The sequence below is a fragment of the Mya arenaria genome, chromosome 1, assembly GCF_026914265.1.
Source record: "Mya arenaria isolate MELC-2E11 chromosome 1, ASM2691426v1".
NCBI lineage: Eukaryota > Metazoa > Mollusca > Bivalvia > Myida > Myidae > Mya > Mya arenaria.
In genome coordinates this window covers 558,392-578,140 of record NC_069122.1, presented here as the reverse complement: position 1 = coordinate 578,140, position 19,749 = coordinate 558,392, and the positions used below count along the sequence as shown (strand labels likewise).

Below are 19,749 nucleotides of genomic sequence, written 5' to 3'. Positions count from 1 at the left end.
CAAATTTTGTTAGATCTCAATTTCTCAGAAAATGTAGCTGTCTGAGGACCTATTCATCAATGAGTATCACTGTCTTGAAATTGCTGTTGCGATAGAATTTTCATAGAAAAATACTAAGGAAAAAAGTGTATTTCTTACTTAGAGGTTTAAGTAATAGTAATTAATTTTAATTGTATAACAAAGGTTTGCATTAATGTGACACTCTTATTCAAAATCAATACATACACATGTGTATCAAAGATACATTTTGGCTGATAAATCTTTAACTACTTACTAAATAATGTATTTATGGTAAAAATTAATTACTTATAACAAGCTTGTAACTGTGAATTTAAAAGTTGAACACGCAAAGATATTAAATGATTGGTGAGTGCTAAAAGATTTAATGTGATGTACTATTGTCTCATAGTTAGAAATACTGTTTTTTCTGCACATTTCTTTCAAACTCAACTCATTATCCTCCATAAGAACCATTGTTTTATACTTTTGTTCATCCTTTTTATTATCATCAATATACAATTACATTAATTTTGGTAAATCTTATTTTGGAGTAAGAGTGCATCTTTAATGCGTCCGTGTCATTGTAGCCCAAGTAGTTCTTTAAAACAATCTTCCCCCACTTCGGTAGCATTTGATGACTTGAACATTGCATTCTTGTATATATTTTCAAATTTACACATGATTGATATCATATTTGAAGACAATTAATATGTGGTTTTGAATCATATTTTGTAGGACCTCTCTGTGGGTGGATGGATTCAGAGATGACCCCAAAGATGCGACCATGACTGTGTCACATGGACGTTATTGATGAAACCATCATGATTTAGTTTTTTGGTGATAAATCAACGGACAAAGTGTGTATAATTTGTGGATAAATAGTGTTAAAGCTAGAAATTTTTCTACGAATTCCTACTCAAGTGGTGAACTGGAATAATATTGTATATATTAAAGAAGAGAATCTTGTTGTGGGCCGTCTTCATACACAATTCTGCAGTCGTCTGCACTAGACCTGTTGGGGCAGTTTGATTTATCAGTGGCTCTACTTAAAGCAAGCTTTTGTTTTCACAAGCTTGATGTAATATTCTTCTTATTTTCAAACTGAAAACAACCCCGACATTTGACAAGTTCCATGACATATTTAAGGCATATTTTCCGAAAATGTAAAAAAGTTACGACCCTTCAAATACATGATAGTTTTTAGTGAAAATTTAAGAAATAAGAAATTATACCTCTTTTAAACCCAATATACCGGCTTGGAGAACAAAATCCATCTTTGACATTGCCAGAGTTCAAACTTGTAAATACTTTTAATAATTCGGATAGTGGATTCAATTGACTGTAACATGACTGTATATTTCTTATGAACAAAATTAATGTTTATTTTTTTCTGAATAGTTATATTTTAACTTTTTATGCAGCCAATGGTGTTTTGGGCTTTGTTAAAGATGCACTCCAACTCCCAAATGAGATTTACCACAATTCATAATATTATTTAAATATTCCAAAAAGGATGAATAAATGTCAAAAACAATGGTTCTTATGAAGGATACCCAATTTGATTTTAAAGAAATGAGCATAAAACACGGTATTTCTACCTTATGTGACTATAGTAGACCAATTTTTTTTTAGTAAATCTTTTAGCATTCACCAATCATTTAATATGTTTTGCGCTTTCGCTATTAAATACATGGTTACAATCTTCTTATCAGTAATTAATAATTTTCATAAATGCATTATTTAGTTTAAGTAGTTACAGGCTTATCAGTCAAAACTGATGTTTGTTATACATGTGTATGTATTGATTTGGAATAAGAGTGTCACTTTAATCATAAGCATCTAGATTTTCTATATATTTGTAAACATGTACACTAATTGTTTATCTCTGCATCTTTTATTTTGAACCATAAGGGATCGAATGCTGTTTAAATCACTTATTATATACATCTTTTTAAGTGACATATATGTATTAAAATGGCCTTATTATTATTGCCATCATATGATTGTAGAATAAAAGTTGAGACCAGTTTGTGGTAGCCTGTGAGTCATTCATGTTGTTGTGATATATATTTCATCATGGTTTTGAGAAATGGGAGCAAATGCTTTAAAAATATGTTTTACTATACATGTACTTTGATAATGTAAGGCTCCATAAATGGAGTCTGTTGTGTTTTATATTGTGTATTTTACTTTTAATTCTCTTTTATAATCAATGCAAAGACTTGTGCAATAAATTTCTTTCTCGGAAAAATAGAGTTTGTTTTCTTGCTACATCACTGGCAGTGAAAATTACATGTACACCTAGTAATGTATGAATTGCATCCTCAATGTGTTCCCTTGACATTTGACTTATATAAATGGGGATTTGCATTCGAGTTGCCGTGTTTCATTGTGAACATTAATGCCAAGTTCTTTCAAATCTCTCTTTGCATTGAGATGTAAAACTCTGGACAAGCTTGAAACTTGAAACTTCAAAAAATCATGCCCCCGAACCCCTTAAGGACAATTATGAATCCACATGAACGAAGCGTTAGCTACGCTCCTGCATGTAAGATGCAATGCAGATGAGGCAAACTACATGTACAAGATCTCTGACCAGTGACATTAAAATGGGATTGTGACCTTGACCTATGGTTATGGGTTTTGTTAAAGACATGCCGTCTTCATATAGTAAACATTTCTGAACCCAATCCCCAGGTGCAGGGCTAACCTACATCTTAAGCATACCTTAGTTTGACTATAACTTATGGTAAACTACAGAAATGAGTGTCGCATGCGACATATGGGTTATTTTAAAATCCCCTTAATTCACTTAAAATAACACCGAGGCAGAACGGTCTAGGGGGTCCGGGGCATCCCCCCCCCCCGTCGGAAATGTTTTTTGCAAGAAGCAATTTTCTGCATTCTGGAGTATCTTTGGTGGAATAAAATGCTAAATATATCACATAAAAATACAACATTTCAACATTTTAGGGCTATAACTTTTGATACAGTTGAAGTTAATTCTACACGGTTTACATAGATTTAGACAAAACAAATGTGCATTTAGAAGAAATTTACTGTCACAATCATAAGAGGCTTTGTTACCAATACCATAAACCTACTTCTAAACGTTTCACATATCATCACTTTACATAATCATTAAGTGAACATTAAACGGTACTGTATGGTACCGTAGTTTGTAGAGTTTATTTACTATATCTAATATTCAGTTGTTGTTTTTTCAAATATAGACATTCCGCCTCGATGGTTTGTGTACATTGAGGCAAATTAAAAAAGTCGAAGAGTTATTTTTAGAGCCAAATGAAATTGTTATATGCCCAGAAAACACCCCTCATTGTAGCTATGGCACTTTATTTGCGAAAAATAGGGATAACATGTTTTTTCAAACTTCATAAAACTGCATTGCCCAAATATCACAAAATACTTTTATTTTAACCACATAAGACAGACGGTATGTTTAGGCTACAGTCAGTTTCAGAGGACGTCAAAACTATACAATACAAATCTAAATATTTAACAGTGTGTAAACGATATATTGTTATGTATCATGTAGCTGTACATTTGCTTCCCTGCAGTGCATACGTCATAATGGTGAATCTCAGCTAATCAAATACGAACAAGAATACACTTAGGACGGCAGGTTTCGCTGATATATTGTGATTGGTTTTTAAGCGTTTCGTATGCTGTAGTGTTTCTGTTTGTACGTTATTGATTTTGGGATAATTAAACTCTGATTCTTGAACCATACCAATGGTTTCTTATCATTCGGTTTTGTAAGCAATCATTGTCAATATTATATATTGTATATAATACTAATTTCATGCTTGATTTTTGGGACAATGCAGTCCGGGAATAGGCCATATAAGTAGTTTTCTCCCTCGCAAAAGTGTTTTCGATAAGAGGAGTCAATTTCTTGTTACTAAAGATTGTGGAATAGATGTATAGAGCGTTGAAAAGTCATAAGTATTAAGCACTGAGACCTTATATCGTCTTTTTTCAAAATCAATAACTAAATCTGGAGAATTAGTGATAGATCAAAATAGATTAATTCCAGAATTCTCATAAACTTTACTACAGTATTTACTTCAGAAGACCTGATTGACCTCAAATGCAGAAGTATGCCTGACAACCTCATATTTACAAATATGCCTGAAAAAGTACAAAACACTAGTGGAAGGTCTTTTGAAAACACAGAACATGAACTCAACTGCTTCTTCTCACAAGTTACAAACATACAGATAGATAACAACTGTGAATGCATTCAATTGTTTAAAACTGCTAACTCTCTGTTTAATACAAAACCTACCATGAGTCAAAATTAAACGCTTATCGATTTATCACTTTTTGAGCTATATCCGGTGTCCTTTCCCCCTAAGTGGTAGGGGCAGCACGGTTCAAGTTGTTCACCCAAATTACTCCCCACTAACACCCACACCTTGACCGCCCCTGACAAGTCGGATATAAACTTGGCGAAGCTAAACATTAATGATGGTTATTTATCCAAACCCCTTTTTTTCGATATAAAAATAACTAAGTACGTAAATACCACTGCCATCGTGTTATGTTACGGTGTTTCGTTAGGACCATCGTGTCTTTGCCCTGCCGCGAAGGAGCATATTTAAGACGTAAAGGGAAGACGGCTAAGACTACTCCTTTGTTGTGTGTTATGGTTTTCTCTCAAACATTATATAGCTACGTTGTTTTATCTAAATGGTTCAGTAGCACATTGGTGCATGACTAAACTTTAACCCCGTACAGTAAAACAATACGCAAAACAAGAAAATAATTATCCTTCTAATTCATCTTTTACTTGAAATTGACTATGATGTACTAGTACCTCAAGTCCTTATTCATTTCAGAACAACTTAAACACAATCATATCTTTCTTTTTCTGAGATAAAAAAAAATCCAGGGAAATTTCCAAAATTTCCACGTCGAAATGATAACCCTAAACATTTATACAGCACTTTTTCAGTTTGTAGTTATATTATACTAGTAAATTAATTCAACGTGACTTTATAATATACCTATATCTCTTTGTAACACAACACGTGTTATACATTTAAACTACTTTATTCAACCGAACTGATTTATTTTACAACGACTGAGAAACAAATAATTGAACATTATATTAATCACAGTCGCTTGCATATTCACAGGCCGGGAATCAAACTCTGGGACGCCTTTGTGAGAAGCGAGTGTTAATCTTATTGTTTATATGAAAATACATTAATATCATGATCAGCCATGCTGAATGTTTATAAAGCACATGTGCAAACGAAATGCGAATTGTCGAAGACGAATAGCGAAAGTACAAGGTAAAAAAGGCGAAAGGGCGAAGGGACAAAGGAGCGAAGCGAAGCTACAATCGTTCCTTTGCCTTCGTACTTTTGTATTTTCATTACGTATTCGTGTCTTCGCCTTCGTCCTTTCGCTAAATATTCGCCTTTCTAGTCTAACACCGTATTATGTACCTCCATTTTATCTGTATGTAGCTTGCCCTGCAGTTCGTGTTGGAACTGCAAGTTAATCACTGAAAATACCCATTTTGGTAAATGCTCAATGTAAAATGTTTCGTGTTATTGAAAAATGTTAGCAAGTGAAAAGGGCAGTTGCGGCGTAAGCTCTCCTGAGTGATGTATAATTGAGTTGCTTCCCTTTGACCATACATATCCAGTTAGCAGCTTCATCCAGGATTTGTCTTATGTGGCACACATTTGATTTTATTCTGTCTTTGGTAGTGCCCGTGGGTGATATTGCAGATCACGCCTCTTTAACCATTGTTTAATCATCACTGATTTCATGATACAAATGTTAAAAAAAGAGAAATAATGAATACCAATACAAATCAAGGAGTTTTTCGTGTGTACATGTACGTTGTATTCAGCCCTTTATGTACATAAATTGACCCGGAATCCAGTTAGATATCAAGTGTGGTTTTTTTTAAATCCCAACGTCGGCTACACACCGCCGAGATAACAACCAAAACCAAACGTCATTCCGACGTCGAACATACCTTCTGGGAAGTGTTCGTGCCTGTGTTCATGCTTACTGGGAAAGAAGACAGTCAACAGAAATGTGGACATAAGCGCTAACACAGGAGCAATTGGTTGTATTGAATAAATGAGATGTGCTCTAGTACTCCGTTATTGCAGTCTGTCTTAAGCTCGCGTTTGCCTGGTTTGTATAACACGGTCAACCACCGTTCTCATTAAAACGCATTGTTGTCTTCGGGGATGAAATGTCTGCTCACTCAGGTTTGGTTGCCTTTATTCGACTACATCACTTAATGCTTTACAAGATCACTCGGTGAAATATTTATCAAACTTTAACCGAAACTTCATTTACGAAATATGTCAATTTAATTGGCTTTCATTGGAAGTTCATGTAAGAAACGTAACGTCGACTTCTATTTGATGACGTCATTGTAAAAAATCAACCCCGCATTTTGGACGCTACTGTACTTGTGTAATGTAATATGGAAACCACACTCTAAAGCCGTCAAATAAACACATCTATATTTTTTTATATGAGGTTGAAATTACTTGTTATTTCACCGAAAAGCAGAATAGAAAATGGTTATAATTTCATTTTAGATTAAATCTGTTTTCCACTGTAACTCAGTGATATGATTATTAATTTATTAGTAAATGCTGGTACATTTTTTTACATCTTACAAAACTGCTATTTGAAATAAGCCTAGCCCACATCTACAGTAACGATGCATGTTTTGTTGAAGAACTATTATCAAAGTCAAAATGTTTGGCCTGTGCACCGGATGTAAGTGTCCACACCACGCCGATCGAATGTTCTAGCTTTGTCATGGGCCGCAATGTTTACAGCGTCACTTCTATGCCGTAGGCCTGTCCCGTCGTCAGTCACTCGCCGAGACACGAATTTTCTCCAAACCGCTGGACGTCCCTGGAAAACGCTTCGTCGGTCACGCACTCTGTCACACATAAAAGGCTGCCCTACACGGATCAAAGGCTGATTTTCGCCAATGTTACACTGATCACTATTTATCTGCACGTAGCAGGGATGCATCGGGGTCCCTCCATGGTTAACAGACTGACCTCTGGCCATCCCGTCTGGCTATATGGTTTTCGCTACGCCGCTGTAGTCATAATATACATACTTATGTGTCTGTAATACTACAACTTAAGCTATTTAGTTTAAATTATACATGTAGTTTTATATATTCAGTTGTGTCTTTTGGAAATGATTTATAATCCGATTTTAAACGAATTCGTTTCATATGGCATTACAAAATATTTCCGGTGTATTTCTCCTAGAAATGTATTATCCTTTCATTTTTCAATGACTACGTCTCCAAACATGGCCAAAATAATTCCGAAAAACAAATTCAAAAGTGATTCCATTCCGTGTACACTGTACAGTTTTGGAAACAAACAAGTGCGCCACGGAGAGAACGATAACGCTCATCCGTAAACAATTTTACACAATGACAACAAGACGAGATATTAACAAAACTAGAACTCCGCGAGTCGGATGTGTCGCCTGACGAATTATTTACTGTCGACATTATAGCTGTTAGATTGGCATTTTATTTATTTCTAGACAATGATGTTGCGATTTAACTTTCAAGTGTAGGTGGCATTTGAACCCTCAATCAGATATACCTACGGAATAAGTTTCAGGTTGAAACCTCCTATAGTTTACGAGATATGCCACGGAAAAAACCTAAGCAAGAAAATTAACAAAGGGCAATAACTCTAAAAATATGGCAGCAAGAGTAACGGTTCTTGTGCACTGCACTTGCCCTCATTGAGATCTATCTAGCTATGAAGTTTCAAGTTGATACCTCTTATATTCTTCAAGATATGCCCCTGACAAAACTTTAAGCATGAAAATTAACAAAGGGCAATAACTTTAAAACTAAGAAAGCAAGAGTTACTGTTATTGTGCACTGCACTTGCCCTCAATGAGATATATCTAGCTATGAAGTTTCAAGTTGATACCTCTTATATTCTTCAAGATATGCCCCGGACAAAACTTTAAGCATGAAAATTAACAAAGGGCAATAACTTTAAAACTAAGAAAGCAAGAGTTACTGTTATTGTGCACTGTACTTGCCCTCAATGAGATCTATCTAGCTATGAAGTTTCAAGTTGATACCTCTTATATTCTTCAAGATATGCCCCTGACAAAACTTTAAGCATGAAAATTAACAAAGGGCAATAACTTTAAAACTAAGAAAGCAAGAGTTACTGTTATTGTGCACTGCACTTGCCCTCAATGAGATATATCTAGCTATGAAGTTTCAAGTTGATACCTCTTATATTCTTCAAGATATGCCCCGGACAAAACTTTAAGCATGAAAATTAACAAAGGGCAATAACTTTAAAACTAAGAAAGCAAGAGTTACTGTTATTGTGCACTGCACTTGCCCTCAATGAGATCTATCTAGCTATGAAGTTTCAAGTTGATACCTCTTATATTCTACAAGATATGCCCCGGACAAAACTTTAAGCATGAAAAATAACAAAGGGCAAAACTCTAAAAATATGGAAGCAAGAGTAACAGTTCTTGTGCACTGCACTTGCCCCCAATTAGATCTATGTACATATGAAGTTTCAAGTTGATACCACTAATAGTTTAGGAGATATACCCCGGACAAGCGAAAATGGGACGCGGACGCCGCCGCCGCCGACAAAAGTAACCTCTATATGTCGTCCTTTCAGGCGGCACAAATACTGCACAAAGGGATCATTTTGTTAACTGAAATACACATTCGGAATCGCATTGAAACATTTTTATACAACTAGGTATGTAGATAGATGGCAACGGGAGGAAGTGCAGTACACATGAACCATAATCCTTCCCAACATATTTCCTTAGTTATCTCCCCTGACCCTGGTGTTTTTCGGAAATGGGTTTAAGTCCCAGCCACATCTGGGAAAATACTAAAGGCATTGAAATGAAACTTGGAATGTGGAAAGATGGCAATAAGAAGAAGTGTAGAACCAAAGAATCATAATTAATCCCATCATGCATGTTTGTTTATTTATCTCCTGCTTTTCCACGCCATATCTTGGAATCTACTTAAAAAGCAACTTGGTGTATAGATTGCAATGACAGAAAGTGCAGTACCCAATAATAATAACCCCATCCTGGATCTGTATTTAGTTATCTCCCATAAACCTTATTTTTTCAATAATGGGTGCATGTTTGGGCAATATCTTAGAATGTTCTAAAGGGATTTAAATGCAACTTGGTATATAGATAGATGGCAATAACGTAACAGAATTTTTGAAGATCCATATTCAGGCTTACATGCAATGTTCCTCTTCTACTGATATTTGTGAATTTCAATTGCTACATTTCTAATAAATTGCTTAAAATTTACTTCAGAATTGAATTGCCAAGTCTTTCAATGTATTCCATGATCTGTTTGTTTAACTGGTTTATAATAATGCTAAAACCATTCACCTACTACCAGCAAAATGAAATTTCTGCCTTTTCATAGAAAATAAGATTTCGAAAGCATACTCCACTTTCAGCAATACCCTTCTTTACTATGTAAAGCCCCATAACTTTTGTAAGATGAAGCAAAACGTCAAACAAATATCAGGTGCACAATTTTCCATACTGATCGACATTCCTATGAAGTTACATGTGTGTAGGTCCTACTCTTTTGGAGCTGCATGTGACACAAACTTTTTCAAACAATTTTTTACTAAGTAAAGGGCCATAACTCTTGTTAGACTGTTTGATAAATGAATGTCATACAAATTGCAGGTGCACCATTTCTCATGCTGACCAACATTCCTATTAAGTTTCATGTGACTCGGTGCAATACATTTGGAACTACAATATATATCTCTCTAGGTGTGTAATGAATAACATAATGCACAAATGAATGAATGAAGGATTAACAAAGCAACAAGGATAAATAAATAAAAACAGAAATTATTGAATGAATGGATAATTGACAATCCAACAAAAAATCAACAATTGATAAAGGAAAAACAAGACGCCAATGTGGCAACGCCTCATTAAAGCTGGATTTTTTCTATGGCTGCACTTTTTCAAACATAGGATTTGAGGTAGTGACCTAGTATTGTTAACCAAAAAGACCCATATTTATACTTATCTGAGATATTGTTCATACAAATAACCTGATCAACAGAAACTATTCCATTTGTGTGAGGAAAAATGAACATTTTATAATTACATCAGCTTTTCCAAAATAAGATCTGTCCCAGAGACCTTGTTTTTGACCCTAGATGACACACTTTATCATCTAAGATTTCATATTTTTTATGACATCGGGGAAAAAAATTCCTAAGATTTGACCTAGTGGCCTAGTTTTTTATCTGAGGTGACCCATATTCACAAATGTTTAAGACATGTAGACAAATATTCTGACCAAGTTTCATAAAGATTTGACAAAAATTAATGATTTTTTATGTCAGTGGAATTCTTTCTCCTAAGATTTGACCTTGTGACCTAGATTTTGACCGGGGATGACCCATATAAAAGAACTTTCAAGATATTATGCAGACAAATATTCTGACCAAGTTCCATACAGATTTGACAAAAATTGTTGAATTTATGACGTGGAAAGATTTTCCTGAGATTTGACCTAGATTTTGACCTGGGATGACCGATGTAGAAAATAAGCAAGATATTATGCAGACAAATATTCTGGCCAAGTTTCATTAAGATATGAACAAAAATGTTAAATTTATGACGTGGAAATATTTTTCCGAAGATTTGACCTAGTGACCTAGATTTTGACCTGTGTTGACCCATATTAAAAAATATGCAAGATATAATGCAGACAAGCATTCTGACAATGTTTCATCAAGATATGATAAAAATCATTGAATTTATTACCATGAAATATTTCTTCTAAAGATTTGACCTAGTTTTTGACCCGAGATGACCAGTATTCATAAATATTCAAGATAATATTCCAAAAAATAGTCTGACCAAGTTTGATAACCATTGGATAAAAACCCTTGATTTTATTACATAAAATGAAAACTTTAATGCAGAGCTGTTAATGTTAAAGTTGTTTCTTTACATTCAGTTTCACTCACATACTGTAGTTTCACTTCATCACCATTGCCTGATGTTAAATCTCTCAAAAAAATAAAATAAACTTACGAGGGATTTTTCACCAAACAGTAGATATGGCATGTATGCCTGTGTAATGGTTCTTAACTTCTCATAAATGAGATCTGATATTATAAATTGGGGCCGATTATTAAAAGCATGAATGAATAATTAATTGGCTAATTAGCAATATAATGAATGAATGAATGAATGAACGGAAATACAAATCAACCAGAACTAATGATTTAATGAGCAAATGAACAATTATATTAGCAAATAATGTCTCGTTCACATGGTGCCTGCGTGTTGGAAATGTTTACAACAAATCAGCTTCAGCTGATACTGACTGACAGTGTAATCAATGTCTCTCTTGTCCCTCATACAGAATACTGCCCCCGGTCTGCTGGTATGATCCACACTACTGACTTCCTGTATTAATTCCTGGGGACAATCTATGCTCTTGGCCAGAGCACCATTTGGCCCGAATAAGACTTTCTCGCCAATCATAAATAAAGATCCTTGGCCACTGGGTCAGGTCAGGGTTGTACATTTCCTGCGTGTTTGAGTGGTCCTCTATTGTATATCACAGGTCCTTGATTTTCAACTCTGAAAAAAAAAATGAAAAAATGTATATGTAAAAAAATGTCTGTGGTAACTCAAGATCTAGCGAATCTATACAATTATCATGACACCTACATGTATTATCAACAAGAGGGCCATGATGGTCATATATTTCTGACCTGAGGTTACTGCCTACTTGGCTAAAATGGTTACCTACTTTTCGACCTGAGATGGCCATTACCGGGTATTTAAAATTAACCAAGATATCAACACAATCATATTACCAGCCTCTACTGAAAAAAGCTTGAATTTTGTTATCTAAAGCACATCACTGAAGCATTCACAATTAATTCCTGTCAACACCACAGATACAATACATGTTCATATAAATGGCTACATTCATGGAAAAGAACACATTTTTGGCAAAGCAGAAAACTACTTCCACAAAATATCTTTGAAGAGAAAAAGTCAATTTGTGAGGAATTGAGAAAATTAAATGTCTGGCCTAGACTTGAAAGATGTTGTATAGACAATAGACTGTTGAAATAAAATACCATACAAAAAATTATGTTTCTTATACACAGCACTTTTCCTCAACACAGTCAATATGTGTATGAAATTTAAAGTCAATACCTCAATTTATATGGAGTTATGGAGAAAAGTAAACTTGTTCAAGTAAAAAACAAGACGGTTGTTTAAGAAATCGAAACCCGACGACTTTCCATCTGCACATCGTCTCAAAATGGTGGAGTTCATTTGTGGCCAGATATTTCCAATCCATCAAGAGGTTCAAGATATATGGAGCAGACACGAAATGTAGTCATATGAGACCTTGACTGTGAACCAAGCTGGTTGTAACATACCTTCTGCATATTGTCTAAACATGGGTAACATCTGTGGCCTGTCATTTCAAAATCATTCAGGGGGTTCAAAAGATATTGAGCAGACAAAAACTGTAGTCATATGTGACCTTTGATCTCAAAGTGAGACCTTGACCCGAGCTGACTGTATAATGCTCTCTGCACATCGTCTTAATATGGTGAACATCTCACATGAAATACAGTCATATTATAGTCATTATGACCTTTGACCTCTAAGCATGGCCTTGATCTAGAACCCAGCTAAATTAAACATGAGCTATGCACATCGTCTCAATATGGTGAACATCTCACATGAAATACAGTCATATTATAGTCATTATGACCTTTGACCTCTAAGCATGGCCTTGATCTAGAACCCAGCTAAATTAAACATGAGCTATGCACATCGTCTCAATATGGTGAACATCTCACATGAAATACAGTCATATTATAGTCATTATGACCTTTGACCTCTAAGCATGGCCTTGATCTAGAACCCAGCTAAATTAAACATGAGCTATGCACATCGTCTCAATATGGTGAACATCTCACATGAAATACAGTCATATTATAGTCATTATGACCTTTGACCTCTAAGCATGGCCTTGATCTAGAACCCAGCTAAATTAAACATGGGCTATGCACATCGTCTTAATATGGTAAACATTTGTGGCAAGTTATTTCAAAATCCTTCAAGCAGTTCATAGTTGCATTAAACACAAACCTACTATACATTGTTGAATAAACTTAAGGTTTGATGATGACATTTCATATATATTGATATGCCCCAGCATATGTACGGTTGTGTTAGAAAAATATGCACGTACCTTATTCTTTGTATAATATGTATTATTGTTGTTATCGGACAATGGCAAATCACACAAGAAACTAGCAACGCCCCGACAATCCAGGCGCGCCAGCCTTGTTTGAATTTTGCCACCGCCGAGTGAGCAATCATTCCACAGGGATAAAAGTTATTACAAATGCTACACAAAGCTATCTACATTTATTTTATTCAGATTTCATTGCTTACAAACCTGATAAACTTGGGTAAAGACACAGAATATCAGACGTGAATATCCTCGTGTTCATGTAGAGAAGATTGTTTATTTACTTTTTCAATAGTTCACGATCTATGACGACGCCATCTTGGATTGGCTGTCAGCCAATATTTTTGGGTCATTTGACCCAAATATATGGGTCGTTTTCGGTCGGGTCATTTTCGATCGGGTCATATGACCATGATTTTCGGTCATTTGACCATGTGTGTATATAAGGCAGGGTTTTCCAGAATCGGGAGGAGACGTAACTTGGACATAGCTTGAAGCACATCCCGTACAATTCGCCCTCGGGCGTTTCGTCCATTTTGGCATTTGGTTTTGACATTTAACTGGAAATAGAAAACGATAACAAATGAAACGATTTTTATTATTTGTCTCCTTGATAAAATCCAAAAAGAATTATATAGGAAATTCGCGGAAAATTAATGTTTAAAGGACTTATAAAATTCAACACGATGATATAGCGTTTTCCTGTGTCTACCCAGCGATTGCATACTGTACTGTACCTTTTCTTCTTTTGATGTTTAAATGATGATTTATTCCGCTGGTGTACTGTTTTCCTACGTTTATTAAACTTGTAAACATCGATTTGAGTTGTCTTCCCGGTGAACTAGTTTTTGACACGCAATGGTTAGACTACATACAATTTAACTGCCATTGAGAGGTTTCGCTACCAGTACCTGAGGGGCAGTCACGAGGGGAACACTTCAAATACTTGGTCACCCTAAAAGGGACAGTTGATAGCGTCGACGGACCACGGGGCTAGGTCGTAACAATATGTTACACATCATTGTTTATCCATGTCTGATGAAATATTCTTTGTAAAGTTTGCTTAAGTAATTATTTATTAAGGACATAAGGTACATGTAGTTTGCTATATAGTATATACATATCAAATTAACAAACTGTATGGTGCCATAAAGTCATCAGACAATTAAGTTAAGGGTATTGCTTGTAACTTTCCAAATGTCCAATTATTATACAGTTCACATTTATTTAGAATTCACAAGGTTCATCTGGAGTTTGAGAAAGTCTCCTCTTTATGATTGACACTGTTAATTTATACTAATGATTATTTTCACAATGATCACTTTATTGATGCAAATGTGTATACTTTTTATTGATAGCTTTCCCGGTGTTTTGTACGCATGACTTCATATATATATATATATATATATATATATATATATATATATGTACAACAATGACTTTATGTATTTTTTTTTTAATTGATATATATTAAATTCAACTAATATTATTAATATGATATGATCATTACATCTGTTATATGAAAAAAAACCAGCTGTCTCTGTTTAACTGGAACTGATTTTGATAGTTTGTCATTTTATGCAAAGTCTAAAATGTTAACGGAATTTACAAACACATTTCATCTGAACTTATGGTGATTTTATCCAATAATTGGACAGTCAATTTATAAGTGTATTTATTCTTTTTGTCAAAAATGTCATGGAAATGTACATCAGATATGATATCGGTCCTAACTAAAACTGTATGTGATGTTTGCATATGTATTGTACTTTCATTGCTTAATTGTAGCTAGTTTTGTTAAAACTGTGGTGTATATATGAGTGTTATTCCTCATCGTTTTTAACTCGACTATTCGAAGAATAAGGAGAGCTATCCTATTCACTTGAGTGTCGGCGTAACCACTTATGTTAAAAAAAATTGTAAGAGTTTGTGTACCACCTCAAATATGTGTACACAAGAGAAGGTAACTCTATCAAGCATTTTGACAAAATTATGCCCCTTTTTCTACTTAGAATTTACATTAAAGTTTTCGTACTATCTCAAATATGTTCAAAGTCCATTGACATCTAGCTTTGAAACTTTGCATGCTTGTTCACCATCATGCCCGTAACATGTACACAGGAGGAGGTAACTGTATCAATCATATTTACAGAATTAAGCCCCTGTTTCGACTTAGAATTTATGTTAAAACTTTGCGTACTACCTCAAATAGTTTCAATCCTTATACCGAAAAGTGGCCGAACAGTCGAGCGCGCTGTCTCTGTAACAGCTCTTGTTTGTACTATAATGGTGTATTGAAAAGAAGTGTTTTAAGTTAACAGCATTGTTAACATTATCATTGTTAACATTCTAAGAGTTTATGCTCTGGTCACAATTTCTCAAATCTTCTTTAAATTTGAATTGGATTGAAAATAAATAGTTAAATGTTATTAACATACAGCATATACCTATCTAAAGTATAAAAGTTCTTAAAGAAGTAAATATAATGCAAATTTTTGGAAAACAAAAATAGTGATCTAAAATTAATCATGTTATAATAGACTTGAGAAGTTGGGGCCTGTTCATTTATGAAAACACAATTGTGATATGAAGCATTCCACATTGTTACTTGTTCATAGTAGTATGGTAATTAAAACATGAAACCTATCAAATGATGTCTTTGTTGTTTTTATATGCTTACTTCAAATGAAAACTAGAAACAAAACAGGAAATCAGTCTGTTAGGTTAAACTTAACACTTTACATGCATGTGCCACTAACTAGTGCTTGATCGTCCTGTATGAAAACCATGCGTTCCTAACCCGAACCCCAAGGTCCTTTTGTGCTAAGGTTGCCTGGCTAATAACTTAAACGGTGTACAACACATTCACCGTCCATCTTGATGCTATGTTACAAGCAGGTTAGCATGCATCAGAGGATGATTAAAAGCTAATGGGTACATAGACGCCAGGATCTCAGCACCTGAAATGAAAAAAGATGTTATGATTGCCATCTATGATGTTCTGCCTGAAAAGCTCATCACATTTAACAATACATGTGTATGTATTGATAAAAAGAATGTTGTATTACAAGTGATTTTACCTATCGCTCAAAGTACATTCTGGTCACATACTCCCTGGCGGCCCTCCCATCCATGTTGTCCCCAACATCAACTCCATGATAATGGGGGTTATCAATAGGGTCGATTGGGTCCACAGCAACGATATCCCTGCGATCGATCCCCAGATTGTGCAATGTGATGCAGTTTCTAATATGCATACATGCCCTATCTGGGGAACAGTTCAACTTCCTCCGAAGTACCTGACAACAAGAAAATGCATTGTTTTGGGGAAAAACACACATTGCAAGAACAAATTACTTTATATTACTATATTTTATATAATTAATACATTGCCATACATCTGTATTATGTTCCTTAAGCAGAGGGAAATTTTAAAAAGTGTTAATGTTATTCTACCTGAAACCGTTGCTTCAAAATTCCAAAGGTTTGTTCAACAGTGACCCTTGTGCGACACAGCGCTCCATTGTAACGTGCCTGTGCCTCTCCCACAGGATTCATGTAGGGGGTTAACATATACCTTGTACAGGCATAACCACTGTCAGTATATTACAACTACACAACAGATCAATTAAAAAATAGCCAGATTGTCCCAGTATTTTTAACTGCTTTATCTAGGAAGCCTATATTTATCCGTGCATGCTATAACTAGATAGGAAGCATATGGTTTCAATTAACAGTACTAATGTATCCATTGATTAAGTCATATAAATGTTCTTACCATCTTCAAACCTCCTTCGGAGTGCACATTGGCGCCAGATAATGCATCGTGTGTCCTCCCTGGCCACATCACTACTGCTGATGTGATCATATATGAGGCATCACATACAGCCTGAAATATACACAGTTAATATTTGTGATTTCAATAATGCTAAATTACATATAATTCAAATCAGTTCAATAAATGCTATGTTAAGTGTAACTTTATAATTGAGTAGAAACTCAAGGATTAAGATGGTTATGGTAAATGAATTCAACATCTTGGAAAATGGATAACATTCAATTCAATTCAATTTACCTGAACATTTATTGTAGGAACTCCTTTCCTCCCAATGTAATCCTCTGCATTGGCCGATGGCTTCTTTATCAGAACATGGGTGCAGTCAATTACCCGACAACGTTGGGAAAGCCAGAAACATGATCATGTATAATTTTAGACTTATTAAGATTTCTTTGTTATTGGTCCCAGAAAACAGGAACTGTATATCATCGGTTACTCTCAATGGTTCCTGTGAAAACATCGAAATGTATTGAAATTTATACTCAGATTTTTAAATGGAATATTTAATCACATCAAATGAGGAATTGGATCATTCATCAAGATTTTATATATTAGTTACTTCTTTCAGTACTGTTAAAATACATGTAAAACTCCTGATACATGCAATTCTAACTTTTTTCACTAAAATATTTATATCAACAGTAATATTTGCATTGAAATGAAGGAATATGTCAAACAGGCACAACTTCATTTACCTCCAGTTATTGTCATGCTTAAAAATCACTTGTCAAGCCTTTTTTTATTATTACTTACTTCATACATGTATACATAAATCCAGGTAAACATAAACATACATGTGGCACTGCGCACCCCAGTTAAGTCGTGCAGCGTCGGGAACGGACCAGTATATACACTCCGGTATAGTAGGGGTGGTCACCGAGCCCGAGCCACACTGTCTAAGGGGCACGTGCAGTTGGCCATTAATTTGGGGAATTAGCTGGCACAACTGCGAGTTAGCGTTTAAGTTCAGATCACGTTTAATGGTTCACTCTGATTAACAACTCAAGTCCAATTAAGATGTTTAAAAGTTGGTTCTTTATTAATTCCACATTTAAGTTGAATAGTTAACAAAGATAAATCCAAAGACTTATTCAACAAGAAACATTCAATAGTCCATGTGATATATTAAGTTATGAAAGTAAGTGAATTAATTATATAGTCACAAAAAAAGTAGTTCAAAGATATTTCCTTAGTAAAAGAAGAAGTACAAAGTTCCTAGTTTATATGTATCTCTAATGTATATATTTCTCTTCTCTAAATGAAAAATGTACATACTTATATACTAACTTAAAGAGTAGAAGTTACCAATCAGAATTGTGATAAAAAGATAATGATCGAAGATTTTAGAAAGTGTCACTCAAAGATAATTATTGTCAAAAATAAAATTTACAATTAGATTAAGTCTGAGATAATTGAGAAGTGTCAAAGTCTCAAAGAGTAAGATTTATGATTATGATCTGAGATAATTAACTGATAATAATTAAGAAGAGGAAGCAGTAAAATCTTATCAGAAATGTCAAAGCACTCAGTTGCAATTGGAATGACTGACAAAAGTCTCTTTAGGAAATTATGAAAGTAAATATCATAGAAAAATAAGATGTAACCAAAAAAAAGAACAATAAATTTTCTAACAGAATTTGAAAGAGAAAGTCACACGGTGACACATGTATTCATGACAGAAAGAGTGAAAAAGACTATAGATGAGCTATTTTAGGTTAACCTACATAACAGGGTGCAAGGTTTGCGTCCCACTAAGAATACTCTCCTTCAATGAAGGTGACATAAACAATATTTTGCTGAGTAATTCCTTTAAAGTTTAAGCTTAATAAGTGAATATATTATAGTGGATATTACATACCAGCCATGGCACCGAACTGCTGCTTCACTTGACGGACACGATCACCGGAGGGGAAGCAGATATACCGGTCTGCAAGAGCAGAAAGCACCTGTCCAACCTGGCGGCAAACTCTGCTTACTGTGGGCTGGCTCAGGTTGACAGTGTCAACGACAGTCAACTGGAAAGCTCCTGTTGCCAAAAACCGCAGGTAGCTTAAAACGCACAACACTAAAGGTATTGCGAAAGACCTGCCTGTGTCCCGGGCAGCTGCCTGGCATAAATCAACAATGAAGTAGATCGTATCCGGCCGGAAATAATAGCGAGCAAATATCTCCTTTTCCCTTAGGTCCTCCAGAGGGTTACTCCTATCGCGAAAAACACGAGGACGTGGCACTTGCCTCAGATACATACGATCTCTAACGATAGCTCTATGTCCAGCCGACATCTTGGAAGGTTGCAAAGCTTCTAAATTATAGACTCAACGTTTGAGACTCAGACTCAGACTTTGGACTCAAACTTTGATCTCAGAAACATTAGTGAATACCGTTTTACAGCCCAAAGTCTGAGTCTTGAGTCCTAAGTTTACTTTTGAGGCTAAGACACGTACGTGAATACAGGCCCAGATTTAAATGAGGAACTTGACTGTACCTGGAATGTCTGTAGGAAAGCTGATCCACAGCGTCTTGGATCTCGGCAAATTAAAAAGCCAGAAGTACTAATTGGAGCCCAAATTTTGTT

At 34.9% G+C, this 19,749-nt stretch overlaps 1 protein-coding gene across 1 annotated transcript in view; it reads right to left on the bottom strand.

Moving 5' to 3' along the window:
* The window catches only part of LOC128234827 (uncharacterized), a 90,377-nt gene extending 70,921 nt beyond the window's left edge, over positions 1 to 19,456 (bottom strand). The window contains exon 1 of the mRNA XM_052949361.1: positions 19,033 to 19,456. Within this exon, the coding sequence (XP_052805321.1) occupies positions 19,033 to 19,456 (424 nt within the window). The remainder of the gene's footprint in view (positions 1 to 19,032) is intronic.
* Positions 19,457 to 19,749: the final 293 nt, after the last annotated feature.